This window comes from Megalops cyprinoides, chromosome 15 (assembly GCF_013368585.1).
Source record: "Megalops cyprinoides isolate fMegCyp1 chromosome 15, fMegCyp1.pri, whole genome shotgun sequence".
NCBI classification, from domain to species: Eukaryota; Metazoa; Chordata; class Actinopteri; order Elopiformes; family Megalopidae; genus Megalops; species Megalops cyprinoides.
Window position 1 is genome coordinate 14,660,484 of NC_050597.1, and position 18,862 is coordinate 14,679,345.

Here is an 18,862-nt window from a genome sequence, read left to right on the forward strand (position 1 = left end):
ATTACACTTATCACGCTACTATTCTCAAACCATTTATCACTCACAACCAGTGATCCCCCCCCTTGGAACAACCCTTTGTTTTTGTGGGAAGTCAGAATAAAATGATGTCATGTAATTGGATGCTGGCTTCATTCTGACCACAAAGGGAGGCCTGTTTTTTATGTAACGTAACAGGTGAAACCGATGCAAACATCAAACCGATGCAAACATACAAACTGCGGGCAAAATGTTTTATTTGTTTTAGATGTGTTTTATTTCAGTTATACCTTGTTTCTGCATGAGAGAGGCTTTGGGCATTTACCTTCATTTTGTCAAAAATCATTTGAGAATATGACTGCTAGATGTAACATTGACTGTGTTCATTTGCACATTCATGGATGCATTGTGAAACAGTAATCGCTCCTAAGCAGATGGCCCCTTCCTGAAGTCCTCGCCTTGTGTCAGGTGGTGAGCGTCACGTCTGCTCCCAGCTGAGGTGTCGCTCTCTTTTGTTCCGTTGTTCATTTGAATTTGGTCCTTTTCAAAGAGGCGTTTGGTTCCGTTTTTACAATGTGTCTGTTGGAGTGTTTCAGTCTCCGCATTGTTAGCGTGGAATCGGGCAGCATTAAAATGTGCTGTCCGCCTGTGACGATGTGTCCTTTGTGTTTGTGTTTTCTGCCACCAGCCATTGTTTGGAAGGGGTTGTTTATTCTGTGTTTTTTGTTATTTTTCTTGTTGCCTATTGTAATTTTATGCAATGCAATAAGGGATTTCTTTAAAAAAAACAATAACATAGGATTATAAGATGCGCATCTTGAGGTATAAAGATATGAATAGTTATGCTACTTTCTTAGTAAGAGACTGTAGTAAAGATCCAGACTTTCTTTACTCACACAAAGTGAGAAGAACCAGAGATTCTGAGTATGTACATTCTGAATCCAAAGCAAACATCACAGATGCATTCAAGTAATTTACAGAGCCTCACAATGGCAGCTTCTTAAGCAGTTGATATGCAGTCTTCTCAGTGCAGTGTACAAAACCCTTTATTAAATCAACATTTTCCATCAACCTTCACCCACTACTACAGTCAAATGTTACTTTTCTCAATGCAGTTTTTATCCCATTAATTTTGGCGATCACCAAACTCATCAGTTTGTGCTTCCAAAGAAAAGAGATTGCAACACTTGCATTAAATTGTGTGTCAGAATTAAGAACAAACATTGATTGAATCCTAGGGGGGACGTTATTTTAAGCAACATAGACCTCACACAATATCACATGACTTTTGCTGTTTTCACACTTGTCTGAATACCTAATGTGTAAAAATTCCACAAGCAAGAGTTGTAGTGTTTTTGAAACACAGAAAGCCAAATTTATACTCTCCATCTTTCACCATGGTCTCTGAGGAATTCTGCTTCAATTAGCGTGGAAACTAGTAACGTTCACTGTATTCTGATTGGCTTCAAAATCCTCATCAACACATGCATGAAACACGGCCGTATTTATTGATGCTTGTGTGTTTGATTTGTTTTTTTTTCTTTTTTTTTGCTGCAGTCACATGGCAACATTTTGGTCATCTTAATGTTGCAGGTTCTGTGTATATAGACCTAAAAGCAAAAGTCCCCTAACAATTAAAGGGGAAAAAAGGTTTTTCTCTATTCCTTTTCATAAGCTTCTTCTCCCTGATCTATGCTTGGAGGGGCTTGGGATGTGGCAATCTGTGGCTCCAGGATTTATGTACCATCAGCATCTAAATCCACCAAGGGAACATGGCTTCAGCAGTCTGTGGCCATGAGGCTTTGGCCCATGTAACTGGATGGAGGGAGGAGGTGAGCGGGCCTTGGCCGGCATTATTGGTGGGGAGCCAGGACACTCTACTTGCCCCATAGAGCCTCACCACCAGCCTGGTTTTGCAGGGATAGAGGCAGAAGGGAGCAAAAGGGATGGCTCGATCATGGCGGGTGGCGTAGACTGTGAAAATGCCACTCTGGAGGTTCTCTGGAAGTGACAGCAGGCTCAGCAGCAGCATCTCTCCTGTGCCTCCACTTTGTTATTGATGGCGCCCTAGTGTCGGTCCAAGGTGCTGTCTCTTTATTTTTAATATGGAGCCCTTGGAACTCAGCTACCCTTAGTGTTCATTTAGACCTATTTGGCAGAGTCCCTTCTGCCAAGATGGGCCAACTCTGGCCGTAAATAATATCAGGGAAGATGACAATGCACAGCTAGGTTTGCTGACAGAGGGTGGAAGATCCATTAAAAAATACATTTACTGTGTTTAACGCCAACCATAATTAGGGGCCGAGCCATTCCCCACTAGGCATTTTTTAGAGTAGATGCTGTCAATGATATCTGCATATCTGCACCTACCCACCTGAAATGCAGATTCTCTGTCTCAGTTAGTGCTCCCTGGCGATTTCTAGCACCTGTGCCACTGCTGTAATATCTGGTAGTAAGGTTTTTTTTTTGCCAGTCAGTGTCTCTCTCACATCTGCTAGGGGGTGTACTGTTTACATGATTGGTCTATGCCAGCTTTGTTATGGCACCACCTGGACCTTGTTATTCATTGCTCTGAGGCTTCGCCCTAAATGAATTGTGCAAGTTTGCGTCATATTCCTTTGCCAAACGTCATCTGCTATGTTACCAGTTACTTTCAGTCCTCTTACTTGCAAGCTGTATGGCTTTCAGAATGCTATAGAATTTGCAATAAAGTGGGACTGTCAGAGTCCACTACCTGCATGAAAAACAGAATTACTCCTATGTCTCACACTAGTATGACAGAATAGAATGTTTGTAAGGAATGATAAATCATCTCTGATTTCTTCAGCCTGCACGGTCCATTAGGTTTTTTACAGATATTTAACAATTTACTGCTGAAGACTTCGATTAAAAAGTTTTTGGAATACAGCTCACCATCGAACACCTTTAAATTTTGTTTTTACCTGAGCTGATGAGCCAAATCAAACTCTCTGTAGTGATTTAATAGAGCAATCAACCACCTGTCAAAATTGATTGATTTCTCCCTTCAAGAACCTGACAAGCGATTTTACCCCAACTGGTTCAGACAAATATTCCCTTTGAGGGGTCTGTCACCAGCCAAGTTCACTGAGAGATTAGCTTAGATGTTATTTGTTTTCTTTGCCCTTGAACTGTGGCCCTCTCCCATGCCGCATCAAATTCATTACTCATGGTATTGTTTTTAGCACAGCACAGTCCAAATGACTTTTTTTCAATCATGGAGCGTATTTGTTGATATCAAATTTTGCCTGCAAGGGAGTGTAACAAGCATACCATTCTATGGCACAGAGGTCAAATTAGCTCCCATGAATTATACAGTAAATAATTGAACATTAAATGGATTAATTCAGAGGTAATGGCTGAAAAATGTGAAAATGTGGTACTCCAACATGCAACAAAAATCATTCTTCCACGGTCATTCCTTGGAGGATGAGAAGCTATGTTTTGACTGCATGATCTGCAGACTCTCAGACACAGACTGCACTCTGAAGAAATGTGGATAGGGCTCTGTGACTGAGATTCTGAAATTGATTGCAAAGATGAGGTTGAATATAAAAATAATTGCTTTAGGTTTTAAATAACTACTGATATCATAAAGCTCCAGTCCTTTCCTACAACCAAAATACCCTTGCTCTAAAGCCTTCCAGTTTTAACAAATTATCTTGCTGGCAGGAACAAAAAAATAAAATTGATTAAATGAACTGGAGGGGTTGTACCAATAAAATCAAGGTATGGTAAACAACACAACCCTTCAAGGTGAACTGTGTTGTCTTTAAAAATTGAGAGTATTGTATAAAAATTTAAATATACAGTTTGTCAATAGTGCAAAGAGTGCGGTTGATAGGGCTTGGTTACAGTACATGCGTTAATGAGGCACATGAGTCCATGTACTTTGCATCCATTTGTTCTTCTTTTCTGAAACCTAATGGCTAAAACGAGAAAACAGCTCATTTTTATATATTTGTCACCAACATTAAATGCAAAAATCAAATTCTTTTCCTATTTTTATTTTGCATTTTGCAACACAATATCTGTGACAGGTACATTTCTTTCTTTTTTTCTTGCATTTTACACCGATGTTTAACAGAAGCTTATGAAGAAGCTTTTGTTTGAGGTTTAATTTTTTTGACAACCATAACCCTAAGTAATCCAGACAAACAACTATAGCCTTGGCCTGTTTCACATGCAGACTCTACCTTATGCTACCTTAAAATCAACACTACAACAATGCTTTCACTTGTAGCAAAAAAGAACAAAAGCACTGAATTGCCATGCAGTCACCACTCAAGAATGCCTTGCAGAATTTTGTGCTATTCAACTGATCACACTACAGGATTCCACATGCCTTGACCACCTTTTAGGATTCTTATTGATTTTCTATTTTGTTGTTTTTGCTGAACTTTCTAACTGCCCATGTTGTCTTCTATGTATGACTGACCTTCTGTCTGCACATACACGACAAACCTGCAGTCTGTTGGTTCTGGTGTCATAAGAGGTTTTGGAAGAGAACCTGTCTATTTTCGCTTTAATGATATATATTTTCCCCTCATTCGGTGTATGTGAGTGCATTTTTAAGGACGGGGGAGAGTTTTGTCAGGGTGTTCTGAAATGGTGTGGGACGCACAACGCAAAGAGGAAATTTGCACCTTTCTCCTTTCTCTGAGCCAAGCCAGAAATATCTTCTAGCACTGCTGGGTGCTGGATGCATTTGAAGCCAGTGATTTGTGTGGTATTTGTGTGACCCTGCTGAGAGAGTTGCCTAACTACACACACACACACACACACACACACACACACATATACACACATACACATATACTTAAGGCTTTTCAAAGCATTTATCATGGCTTACCGCCATTGTCTGCTGACAGATGATGATGGGTCATTTGCAGAACAGCTGCAAGGAAGCAGACTTTTGGGCAGCTTTAGAGAGACAACCATTAATGCCCTAGCACTTCAAGTTTTCTTGTTGGCATCAAAATTACAGTGTACATTTGTATGAAATCCAAAAGGCATGGCAAAAATGCAAGGAAAAGCAAAAATGGAAGGCAGCATGAGGTTTGATTTGCTTGAAAGAATTTTTTTGCAAAGCTAGCTTTTCCCGATCAGTATTCTGATGTTCCTGTTTTGTATTATATGTGAATTATCTTTACCTTTTTGCTTTTTAAACAACAATGGATATATTGTGTGTCATAACACAAAACTATGGACTAATATCAAAGATGCTACGTCTTAGCCCACTATTTATTTTCCACTGAAAATAGCTTATAACATTTGTACCAGTAAGTATATAGGTAATGTCAGTACAAACTATTTTTTGTAACTTTTTGTATGCATTTGAATTTATGGGATTTTATATTCATTCTGGCTTTTTACATTGTCCCAAACAGTCACTGTTATGCATGGTGGCTAGCATGAGAGCCAGACACTTTATCTTCTGTCACATTTTTATCTTTGAATGACATTCAGTTTCTATAGTTTACAATTACGAAGCTATGAAAGCTAATTCTAATAATACTTTTTATAGGGCTCATGATACGGTTGGAGCAGTTGCTTTGGACTGTTATGGTAATGTGGCCTGTGCAACTTCCACTGGAGGAATCCGAAACAAAATGGTGGGCAGAGTGGGAGACTCGCCAATAATCGGTAGGTAATATGGAATATAATTTCTTTGGTTTGTCCTTTCCTGTCAGTTAATTCATGGTTTCTTTTTCAGCTAAATTAAATGAAAGATGGTTTGATTTGCAAGCTTTTAACAAAGCCATATGTAGTTCACCCCACCCCAGATGTGCCATCTGTGTTTGGGGTTTGTTTCTACTTTTAGAATCTGGCCCAAAGTCACAGAATTCAGAAGTTATATTCATACATAAAAATCTGCTGCTGTCTTTGGACTCTGACGTGAGCAGCATGATATGAATTCTGACCTCATTCTTTTCAAGAACCGTATTTCAGTTTTAATGCAGTGCATTTTATGGATGATGCCTCATCTTTGTGTGGAAATACACACAAGGAATCACTGTGCAATCACTCAGATATTTGGTCACTAGGCCCTCTTTATTTTTTCCTCATGACACTAATTGCTTTCTTAAATTTTCCAATAGTGGATGCAAACAGTAAGATTAATTATCCATAAAACACAAAGTGAAACTACATGGGACCTGCTACAAACCTATGTTCACAGAGAAAAAATGAGGCTGTCTCTCAAAGCGGAAAAGAAACACTCTCCAGGAGTCACACACAGGAAAATAATGGAGAGCATTTCTTTTCCTGTATGCAGAGCACTTAATCCAAATTGAAACCTACCTTTTCATTTGCCTGAATTTGCCTTTCAGATTTCCATCCACACCAAACTACAATTTGATAGGCACATATGCCACAGAATTTGAAGGAGAATAATCACTGTTCCTCTGGCATTATATTTGCGTATGCACACATGCCCGTATTTGTACGTCATACTTTGTCCTATGATTTTTTTTTTTTTTTTTTTGGAAATTCTCTGAGGCAATTTTTGGTAGCAGCTAAAATCCATTCCACAAAGATTGAGACAGAGGTTGGAGTCATACCATAAATATTGCCAGAAGAGTCTCTTGCAATTTTTATTTAATGTCTGACTTGCAAGGGACGGAACAAGCTTACCAGCTGTGAGGGAACATACTGCATGTCACCCATGTGCCAAGCTTTCAGTTTGAGAGATTAAAACAGTAATGCTGGGGGACTCTGTGGTTCATCAGTTATTAATCTTAAAATGTATGGTTCATATATAAACAGCATGTGATTTAAGCACTTTGTGCTGTAGTTGTTACGGAGCACAGTGTGCTGTAGTGGATAAGAAACAGGGCTCATAACAAAATGATTGAAGGTTTGATTCCCTGCTGCGTATGCACTGCGTATATGAAAATGAAATATATTATATTGAGAAATATGTTGTTCAGTGCAACAATATATTGCAAGTACATTTAAATTCATTCATGCAAACCAGAAATATACCATTGCAATAAACCACAACAGCAGTTATTTACATATTTTCAGTACAGTTATTGATCTAAAAAGTATATTGTCTAAAATATATTCTTAATAAATCATTTTTATGGGGTGCAGTTGTAGCCTTGAAAAAGATACTTGCTAAGCTACAAGATACTACATTTCTTCAGTAAGTATTCGATTGTGTATGGAGGAATTGTAAAATCTAAGCTTTGTGAGTCGTGGATAAGTGGGCCTCAGTTTAGTGGATATCCATTTTTAAACCAATTAATGTAAAGGAGTCAAAATCTGTGTCGTCTGAATTTAGCATTTTACTTTAATGTTCCTTTGCCACTGTAAATCAAAAAGCAAAGCAGCACGAGTAGGAGCCCATTTTACCTGTTTCTTGTTCCATTTTACCTGTTTCTTGTTTACTGTCTTCTCCCACGTTGTTGGCTGACAGTAGAAATGAAGTTACTACTTGTTGACTTCGCTCATAACTCAAATGAACATAGACCAGAACATGTCACAGCAGGCTGAGTGGAAAATGAACTGACCAGGTCAGCCTGCCTCTAGCTTATCTGTGAAAAAAAGTGTAATGTACACAGAAAAAAAAATTAGCATGTTTTTTTTTTCTGTAGAGGAAAGTTATGTTTATGTCAAGGTTATGTTTTGGTAATTATGGTTTGGTATTATGGTAGTTAGGGACATTTTGTTTTTCTGGATTTGTCTGTGAAACAGGATGTGGTGGGTATGCAGATAATCATAGTGGCGCTGTCTCCTGCACCGGCCATGGAGAGTCCATAATGAAAGTGACTTTGGCCAGCCGTGTCATCTTCCACATGGAGCAAGGTAATGCCTACTGTTACCATCCTTATCTCTTATTTATGTGTGGGTAGTGAACAATGCACATTTCTCGGGAACATGCACATTGTGTAACCTTCAGGATGAAACAATACTCTCGCTCCCAAGACTCCGGTGGTCAACAAACCTTTCATCATTGCTGTTGACGTGTGGTATGAATGTAACCCATGGGTGATAGCTAATGTGGCTGTTTTAATGGTAAAAACAGCTCTCGTGCGACTGAAATCTCTGCTGCAATGTTCCGTCTCATTTCAAAAATAATCTTTGTGAGGCGGTGTACATCAATTCATTATAATGGCTTTGTAAGTGGTTTCATAAAAGGAAATGAATTTGCACAGATGTAGGACTTTGGTGCATCAAGTCAAATAGGATTCTTGCATTCAGAGCCACGCCTCTGGAGACATTAAGCAAATATACAACAGATAAAAGTGACAGAGATAAGTGATAAAAGATTGACTGCAAGGATAAAATCTCTTCTGCTGCTAGTTTTTTCTCAATATGTTCGGATTATATAAATGTGTCAGCATTATTTAGCAATTAATTTGTTTCACCTATATTTGGATGATTAATTTTGTAGTATTTCGTGCTTTTGGTGTGACAGACAGTGAGCATCACAGTGATAGGCAGGAGGTGAATATTACTATCATTGTGTTCTTGTGAAGATCAGAACCTCTGTGGAGAGTGGCACAGGGCAGATTAGCAAGATAAATGGAAGGATTTAATCCGGTTTGTTTGCTGTGCAGGTAATGGATTGATGTACCCCTGTCTGACGGCTTCCTCGTTCGCAGCACCCTGTCTGAAACCTAAAACCACCATACAAATCACCAAGAAAGCCGAGCGCAAGGAAACAAGGCAGTGTACAGCTGCCCTCTGGGAATGGCTGTATTTATTATCAATTTATGAGATCCCAACTGGTGACTCAGGATGGCCCTCTCCTGTATTTGGACTAAAAACGTATTAAGCCGATGTAATTGTTGCGCTTTACCGAGACATTCCATCAGCAGCCATCCAGCAGCTCAGGGTTCCCTTCATAAGTGTGACATGATGGATTGCCACTTTTTTTTTTGCATTGTTCTGAAATTTAATTATCCTCCTCTGGCGAGAACCAGATGCCAGGGCTGTTGAGTATGAGATTCAATATCAAGAGGCGTTTGGAACAAATGCGCTGTCAATTATGGGCATACTCATTGCAGGAATGGTGAAATGAATAGTTAATGAGGCCATTTTACTTCCTTTTCTCGATAGCGTCTGTTAATTAAAGGCATTTTATAATTTAAATAGTTAATTACTGTTTCCTGTTTTGGAGTGGAAAATATCTGGAGGCTCTGTAAAGCTATAGAAAATGAAATCATCAGCCAATATCAAGATATTAATGGGTGCATTGTTAGAAACATGGCTCTATGAGCTTGATAAGGTCCTGGCCTTCTATCAGTTCTATCAGCCATCTCAAAGTTTCCTTATTCATTTTCAGTATTTCAGACATTTTGTATAACCATGCATTCCTCTTGAAGGAAAGCCACTCTGCAAATGAGAGTCAGTTACATTGTTTATTTCACCACTATTAAGATCACCATATATATATATATATATATATATATATATATATATATATATATATATATATATATATACATATTCAGCACAGTTTTAAAAATGCGTAGGGAATTCTGCAAAGGGAATGAATAGGGAAAGTTATCATGCAAGGAAGGGAACGGGTAGCACTTAAAATAAGCACTCTGGGAACATAAGACTTCAGTGTCATGAATGTGCCACATGCTTCATCTCTGCAAAGTAATCTTGATTCTATTTATCTCAGGCTTGATAGATAAAGTCATCACTGGGAAAGAAAAAGGACACAAATACAGCACACCTTGAAAAGGACTTTCAATTGGCATCAAATTATTCAGAGGGTATAGAAAATGCTGCTCTGCACTTGGAAAACCTGCTTAACACTTTCACTGCTCCTGAGAGGTGTCATTTACACATGCATTAATTCATTGTTCAAGTGCATTTTAACAACTGACAACAGATTTTCCTAAAGCTAATCTATATCTTATAAAGTTTTATCTTAGAGTTAGCTTAAATTAGATAGATTTGTTTAAACATCTGCAGTCATCTTTGTGCTTACTCACAGACATTAATTTCCTAGATGCACTTAACTTTCTCTTTTACACGGATGAACTGATAGTTGAAACAGACAGTTTCCATTCCAGATTAGTGGATCATTGTAATGAGTGACAGTGTTTCATTGAGAATTGACTTGGGGTTTTATACAATACAGCGACTATACTTTAAAGGAGACCAGTATAATGATTGCAAATGATAGAGCTTGTATTCTACTTAAAGGTATGATATCCATTACATTATTGGCATTTAGCAGATGCTCTTAACCAGAGTGACATTCATAGGTTACAGTTTTTTACAATGTTATCCATTTATACAGCTGGATATTTACTGAGGCAATTGTGGGTTAAGTACCTTGTTCAAGAATACGGCAACAGTGCCCTGTTGGAGAATTGAACCAGCAACCTTTCGGGTCCAGCTCCTTAACCACTGCTACACTGCTGCCCCATCTATCCATCCAATATCTTTCCTTAAAATTGAAGGGCAAAAAACAGACTAAAGAGTGCTTTCATTACTATTCTTCTCACATCCAATAGGGTCATTGGAATATTTGCCCAGGCAGATGTAAAAGGGAACTGCATTTGGATCAAAACACCTAAGGACTTGATTAGCCTCAGAGATAAAAGAAACCACTGCAGGTCTCTTGTAGGCCTATATCCCTATGCGCCACTTCATTTTCCTCTGCCTTTTACCACTTACTGTTTAGGCTCCCACCAGACTGAGGACAGTAGGAATTGCCCCCAGCATATGTAGAAATAATTGTTGGATGGACTACTTTTGCACCTTCATGGAAAAGCATTATAATAGCTCTCACTCTTTGTCACCAATAATTCAGAGGCACGCTGAATTTCGAAATTATCCAAATTGGTGAATTCCAGTCATTTTCATTCCTTCTGTTATCTAGTAAATGCTTGTTTTTGTGAAATATAGCGATAAGTGTGTACTGACTCCATTTTCTGTGACCTTTTTGTAATTTTCCTTTTTGAAAATTTGTTGTTGGCCATCAAGAACAGTTGAACTTGAAACAACAACAAAGGCAAAAAAGGAATAAGGATGCGGTGGTGCAGTTGGCTAAGCACCCTGCATTTTAGTTAAATAAGTTAATCAGACTGGAGTTGCTAGTCAATGCCTCTATTTTCTTAATAGAAGTAGATTGTGCTGTGTTTGGTACTGTGGCAGTGTGCTAGTTTGCCAAAAGCTTGACTTTTTAGCTTCATCTTTATAAAAATAAAACCTAGGGTGTGGTTCTTTCATGCATGTAATTACGTTTACCTACTAGCTTTAATTGCTTTGTAAATGCCATTATCTATGGTAACTGAAATAGCTTTTAATTTATGTATTTTCTGTTTACACTGCATACACCTGAATACATGCTGAAGTAAGGTTATTTTTTCTTACTTAGTTATAAAAGCAGTGTCTTTTGTAACACGGTGTTCAAATCAGTCACAAGTCGTTTCCATAACCTCTGTTCAACAATGTCATCTGTAACAAAGGTTAAAGTGTGTTTCCTTCTGTTTTACAATGGCATTCAACCTTTCTTGCTGACTCTAAGAGCACACTGCTGAGTTCCACAAGTCAGTTCAAAAACCTCTAAAGCAAAAATACTTGCAGAGATAAGGATTGTTCTTATTGTACTTGCAGTGCTTTAGCAGAGATTTCTGTCAGTCAAGGCAGCATTTCAAGTAGGTTTGTCCCCACAGTGGAAGATAATTGCATTCAAATTGCATTGTTGCCTGACTAATATAATGGATATGGAGCCTCATTTGACTGCCAATTGCTTATCTTGTGATTATTTTCCTGATGCTCTTGTATCCATTCAGAATTAATTGGTGATCATTTGGAACTTTTACCTCAATCAAATTGTATTTTCAGGTGTCTCTGGAGTTTCCTAAACTTTTTCATTTATTGAGGGGCCAGATTGCATTTCCTCATAATATTCTGACATTATGTGAAGAAAATGGAAAAATAATTTATTTCAGCGTGAATGTGGACTTTCTGAATTTCAATTAAATTCATTGCCGTTTAAGGTACATGCACCTGTTTATGTGCAGACCCACATGTTTGCTAAGGCTGTATTGCCATATGCACATTTGCCTTGAAGGGAGCTTCAGTTGTTCTCTTGATTTTGAACTCAGTAGCGTATGTGAGCAAAAACCACCTTTTGCTTTGACAAGGTAGTAGGGCAAGTCGCTTCAAGGAAAGAGGTGAAATTTGAAAGCAATAACATTTATGCCCACCTCCCCTTTTCTTCTGGGCAAAGGAGTGAGAGCCCATAGTCTAATGATAAATCAAGTGAGGACATGACCTTTGCATTTGTTTGTATTGTACCAGGAGGAAGGAATAATGCTAGTCGTTTCACTCAATTTCTCTCCATAATCTACAGCAGTAAAATATATACAGTATATGTACATATTCCATGTTTTGTTGCATGATGCATGGTGGTGAACAATAAATGATAAATAGGTGGTCAGACTTTCTTCATTCTGGACTCTTTTCCTGCTTACCTTCTGGATTGTGGGCTACCTGCATAGAGTTTATGAAAAAACATAAATTCAACATAAATTCAACATACACACTGGTGATGATCAACTTCAACGTTAGAAGATAAAAATCAGGTACACAGTGCTACCAATGAGTTTGAAAGTAATGTGTAACTTTGAACTTCATATGTGAACACAATCTTATCTAAGTGGAAATCCAGAAGTGGGTATATGTGCATTGGTGATGACATATAAGCCTTTCAGATTTCTGACAGGAAGCTCTGTGACACCCAGGCAGGGAATTAGTTTTCCATCGGTCTAAACATTTTCTCCTCAAACGTCTTTGTTTTGAGACTTGGATTACAACCCCCTCATTGAAGTTGTGTGGTGTGATCTTGGGGGGTGGGGGGCAGTGGGGTGGGGGAGGGGGGCATTTGCCTGTGAGCCACACATGGATGGAAACGACAGGTTTGTGTAACCACCTTAAATTAATGCAAATGTTCTGTTGGCTAGTTGCCAGGCTTGCCAATCATTTTAATTGGTATTATAGAGGAAGAAGGTTCTATACAAATGGCTGCTGTGGTTGCTAGATAATGAGGAAATGTTGGCAGAGGGGTCAGCAGGTCTATTGTTTGTCAGAGTGTCTCCTGGCAAGGATCAGGGGAATGCAGGAAGTTGCAGTTTTGTTTTTTGTATGTATACTTTCTCTTCAAGCTGCTGATAGAGGCGACACAGTCTCCCTCTTTGTTTTGAATTAAATGTATTTTCTGCAGCAAAACTTAGCACATAGCTGAACACTGCTCCACTGCTTTCTCTGAGTTTTTTTTGTTGCTATATTTGAAGCTAAAGTCTTCACACCAGTATGGATATCTGTTGAGTCAGACGTTGTTCCATTAGGTTTCGTAGTGATCTTAATGAGGCCAGACAAAATCCAAGTTTCCAGAGACAGTGGAACTTATTTCTCATAAACACAATAATGCAGGCTTCTTGTTTGCCACAAACTGGCATTAATTTCAGGATCTGAAGGAAGAAGGTTACATCATATTCCTCAGGGTTATTGTACATTTGTTTTGTTTCATTTTGAGGAAGAAATAATACATTGTGCACCTGTCCAAGTGGGTTGCACTCTGCAAATATTGTTTGTGTAGATATTCAATTTTAAAAAGTCAAGATTTTAGTTGAAATAAGGAATGAGCCACGATGAGCTATATCTGTTATTCTGTTGTCTGCACAAAGGGGGACTCAGGGCATATATCACAGGGCCACAGAGTGCTGTCAACAGATGTTACAGGTATTCTTTCAGACCTAATTGTAATAACTGGTGGGTTGTATTGAATTATATTAACTCAGTGGTATACTGCATAACTACACAACTGCACATATGTATAACTACACAACCCCATTCCAGGGAAGTGAAATTATGTGTGTATCACAAGATTTATTTTGGGCTTTATTCAGACTGGAAATAAGGCTTTGCTGTTCAAAAGACTAATGTTGTGTGAGATGCATTCCCCTCCATAAGAAATCGCTGCTCTACAACTGACCAGTACTTGTCTCTGAACTCTTCGACAGCTGCCTGAAGTTCATCTGTTTTCCTCTGTCTCTCAAACAGGAAAGGTGCCTTCCGAGGCTGTGAAATCCTGTCTGCAGTACATGGGTGAGCGAGTCCAAGGTGGAGGTGGGGTAATCGCAGTGGCCAGAACCGGAGACTGGGCAGCAGAGTTCACCACCGAGCGCATGGCCTGGGCAGCGGTGGACGGAGAGGTGCTTTGGTATGGTCTCAACCCAGAGGAAATGTTCCAGGAAAAACTTCCACAGTAGTGTCTTCATCCAGTCTTAGATAGGAATTCCACAGTAGTATCTTCATCATAGTTTACTGGGAAGGGTGTAAAATGCTCTCCTGCACAATTCCTACTTACATATACAGTATGATCCATATTGCTGATGTATGAAGGTGCTCATACCTGCATTCAGTCAAAACCACAAGCTCATCATAAGGAAAAGTCAAGTTTAATTGAAAATGTATTTTAAAAAAAAGTGGCATCAGTGAGCTGTGAAAAAGTTTCAGGCCAGGAGGGCAGATGTCATAGCTGATGAAGACAATTAATAACATAGATTGCATCATATTGGACATGCATTTGTAAACATCCCTGCCCTCTCAGAACTTAAAGAGTTGGTTTGGTTGGAACTTCACGGATCGGTTAGATAAGCAGTGTTCTCTATATTTACAAGTGATTAGCATGTCTTACACAGCAGTAATAAGTTATTATACCATGGAATTAATAATGCAAGGTAACATTCTATGCAATAATATTTCATGAAAATAAAGACATGAAAACTAAATCTTCATTACACATGATCTGACTAAAAGACAGATGTCAATCCTTCAGACAGGTCATTTAGTTGAATGCTATGGCATGTTTTGGTTGTATTCTAAAACATAATGATTTATTTACACGAACAACACACTCGCATCTTTTCTATTGTTTATACCCATATTAACGCATTTTCAACATGCTAAGCAGATATCTCAGGTAGCCATTTTTTTGCCTAACTACATTTTCTTGATACTGTTGCCTTTAAGCCATATTAGCCCCACTATTTGTACTCATTACAGATGCAATGTTATGATGTAAAATTATTCAACTCCCATTTTGAAAGACAGCTTAATTGTTGTGCCTTCTTTTCACCCAACTCACTGTTTAACTCACATCTACATATCCTGCTTTGATCACTTTCATTTTCACTTACAAATGAGACATTTTGACAGAATGGCAAGCTTGTGGAACCGTCACAATGAAGACAAAAAGTGGGAATGACTATATCAGCTTCGTGATTTATTGTTATAATAATGCACAAACCAGGTATGACACAGCATTCCTCAATTAATTCCACCGTTCCTTCCAAGCCTTTTTATTTTTATGAGCATAGGACACATTTTAATATGGGGTTATAGCACTGGGTATTGAAAAATGTCTTTAAACTGAAGCTGTCAGTTGTTGTTTAAAAAAGCCTCCAATGTGACAATGCATAATTTCAGGCCACATGTTTTCCTCTTTCCTGCATTTTAAGTCGTAATTATCATAAGGCTGACCTGTATGAGCATATGGTTGACCATTGTTTAGATAAAGCTGATGTTATTGAATCCAGCTATACTTTTTATACAGACTCATTGCATTTTCCCTTAAGATGGCCTGTCAGTTTTGATTGAATCCCATTCTTATCAGTCTCATCTGATGTTTAGGAACATAGCTGTTCATTAAATTTAATTTTCTTTGTCAGCATGGATGTGTTGACCATTAATCTGTTTATTCCCCAGATATGGATATTAACATGAATTCCCCTAATTAGGGTTTAATGCTGTTTGAAGTGCAAAATGTGAGGGTTGGTTCATTTGATTCCACTGGCACCCACTGAGTAGGCTTGAGTAAAATTTTACATGGATTCATTATTGAATTGTTTAGTTCTGTAGTCTTCTGCTAAAATGTCCACCACCATCTCTGTCAGTCCGATTTACATTTTTGTACTAAATCACTTATAAATAAACACTGGTAGTTTCAAACGTTTTGGAGTTGTGTGCATTCATGTGAGTTCTTTGAATGTGAAAATATTACCGTTGAAGTGACTGAAGCATAACAAGAGTAGTCCATGACTAACATTTCAAGTTCCTTGATCTTGTCATTTTGTAACAAGATCTGCTGTTTTTTTAACACTGATTTTAATGGCACAAACACAAGTTTCTGACACAATGATAATAAAGAAGTGCAAGTCAAAAGAGGCTGGGCCGGCACCACTGTGGTATTTTGACAGCATAAACAACCAGAAAGCAGCACAAGTGGACCAGTGAACAGGGTCCAATGAGATGTAGATGTGAAGAAGGTGTGACTGTGTAATGGCCCATCAGGATGCATTACCACACTACCTTCAAAAGTGTATTCCTCCTAGTGTTGCGGAACACTTTCATTCTCACGAACAAGGACAATAGCAACAGTGGCAAGGTCAGGGGAGGACAGCAGCATAAAAAAGGCCACACGTATGCATGTTATATTACATTGTATGCAGAGGGTCCTTCTGGAGAGGATGCTTTACAAGAAGGGTGAGTAATAGAATTACATTGAACTCAAAACTCATTTGATTTGTTAAAGGTATTTTCACCATTACCTTGATTAGTTTGTAATGCCTGGACAAATTTCACTGTCACATGCAGATGATTCGTGCTATGCACTGACAATCCACACAATGGTCTCAGTCAGACACCTGTCACATTAAAGACTGCATGAAAGAACTGCACTTCAGGTGCAAGGTATGCTTTAGTGAAGAAGACATCGGATTTTCCAGTGATTGTTTGCATCAAACGTAATAGTCATGCTTACGGATCTGGCTTAAATGACATTAACTTTTCAATTTCCAGCATTGCGGGTAATGTTGAATATGTTGTGCTCGCGTGGTATTGAGAGTGGCAAATATCCTGGTGTAATATTTTATTTGGTGATAGCTGTTTGTTAAAATATTTGACTGTGGTTATGTTATTGATTGCTGTTTACGACCACCAATAACAATTACTATTTAACCATTCAATTATGTTAAATAAAAATATGAATGATTTGCAAATTTATTGTTAGAATCTCATAATTTTATGTTTTTAATCAATTGTTCATCAAAGAAGCATTCCAAAACCGTTCAGTGTTTGTCTCATTATGTGGATGATTTGACAACACTGTAAGTATTTCAATTCTGGTCATAATAATAACTATAACCTATAACAGTCTGACATGGTACATGCACAATGGCTACAAGTTTTATACCATGAGGTGCATAGGGAAAAGCCATTAGGCTGTGTTTTCTTGGTTGGCACTTTGATCAATTTCTGGAACAAAGTACCAGAGAAATGGGCTGCAATTATTTCATTTCAAATATATAGACCTATTTTGCCAGAGCAATAGCCTTAAACAAGTCTGTATTGTTTTACAGCTGCCCAGGGAGGGTATCTGTAAGTCTGCAATATCATTAAAACCAAGGAGAAAAGACACCGCAGTGGGCAGAAGTGGAGAGAGATGAGGAGCAGGAAGATCGATATGATATCACATTCCACCTGAGGTCTGTCCTGAGTTTCTACCTTTATTTAGAATATGCATATTTATCAGTTATGCTTTGTTGTTGTTTTGGTGAATATAATCTCTGTATGTCATGAGAGGAGGTCAAATATTACACTAGATAAGTTACTTTATAAAAGAAAATATGAAAGATAAGGAGTTTTGTTTGTATGGGAAAACTGCGGTGAGCACCTGTCTAGTGTATACAGGGAAAACAAAAGGATGGAATGACCATGATAAGTCCTGTTAGATACATTGTATTACTTCTCCTGGGTCCTGGGCATGCTTATTTCATTTCTATGAATGTATTAACAGTAGAATAGGTGATAGTAAATACAATCCAAGGGGCTAGAACAGTACCTTGCATGGAGATATCTTAAAGGGCAGTACTACAAACTTATTTTGAATCTTGAATTATGTTTATGGTTGAAAATATCTCCCCTCCCAAAACAAGAACAAAAGCAATGCACCACAGTTTCCATCTGGAACAGCCAATGTGGCAACAGCTGTATAATTACAGTATCATTTTTTTTTAAGAAATGGTCCAGAGCAAATTATACATAATGTATCATTTGTTCAATTTAGAGTCACTATGAATAAGGCCATCTGCAAAGCAAAAGAATAATGAAATGAGTAAACTCACTCAGCCAATACTGTGTTACTCAAAATATGACCAGACAATCTCCTGAACTGAAGATAAATCTGCAATATAAATATAATTTTATGACCACAGAATTACCTTCAGCTTCATCTCTATTTATCTTATCCAGGCTGGTATCTGTTTCTAGGTACATTTGACTTGTTTTGGTCAATGCCAGTTTAAATACTAGAGCATTATCAAGATAAACTACAATTCCCATCATTCAGCAGCACCACAGCCTTTGGTCTGAGATAAACAGCATGCAAGTTTTAAAGTGTAACAATCATTTGGATATGATAATATGAAGTATAATTATTGCTGACTAAGATATCATTATGCATTACACGCATATATATTTTGACAATAGCTAGCTTTTAAGCAATAAGCATATTATTCAGCTGATTTCAGTTCTCATCTACATGTTGATACATTAATAGATACAGTATCTTAAAGTGTATTTTAAGTAGACAAAATTGAAAAAATATCACACTGCAATATTTGAAACACTTCTTAAAATACTTCTCTCCAGCTTAATACCTGCTTAATGAGGTGATCTAGCCATCGTCATTAATTACGCAAGCAATATATTGATATATTAAATGAGCTTTTTTTTACTATCAAAATACACATACCCTTTTTTGGTCTACAGGAGTTAGGATTGGGGTGCAGACACATTACACTTGCATGCCTGTCTGTTTTGTTTTTGT

General features: G+C 37.9%; 1 protein-coding gene across 1 annotated transcript in view; it reads left to right on the top strand.

The window, feature by feature from the left end:
- Positions 1-14,243, top strand: part of si:dkey-103j14.5 (isoaspartyl peptidase/L-asparaginase) — a 31,987-nt gene extending 17,744 nt beyond the window's left edge. The window contains exons 5-7 of the mRNA XM_036547499.1: positions 5,522-5,640; positions 7,696-7,806; positions 14,035-14,243. Coding sequence (XP_036403392.1) covers positions 5,522-5,640; positions 7,696-7,806; positions 14,035-14,243 — 439 coding nt within the window. The remainder of the gene's footprint in view (positions 1-5,521; positions 5,641-7,695; positions 7,807-14,034) is intronic.
- The last annotated feature ends 4,619 nt before the right edge of the window (positions 14,244-18,862 follow it).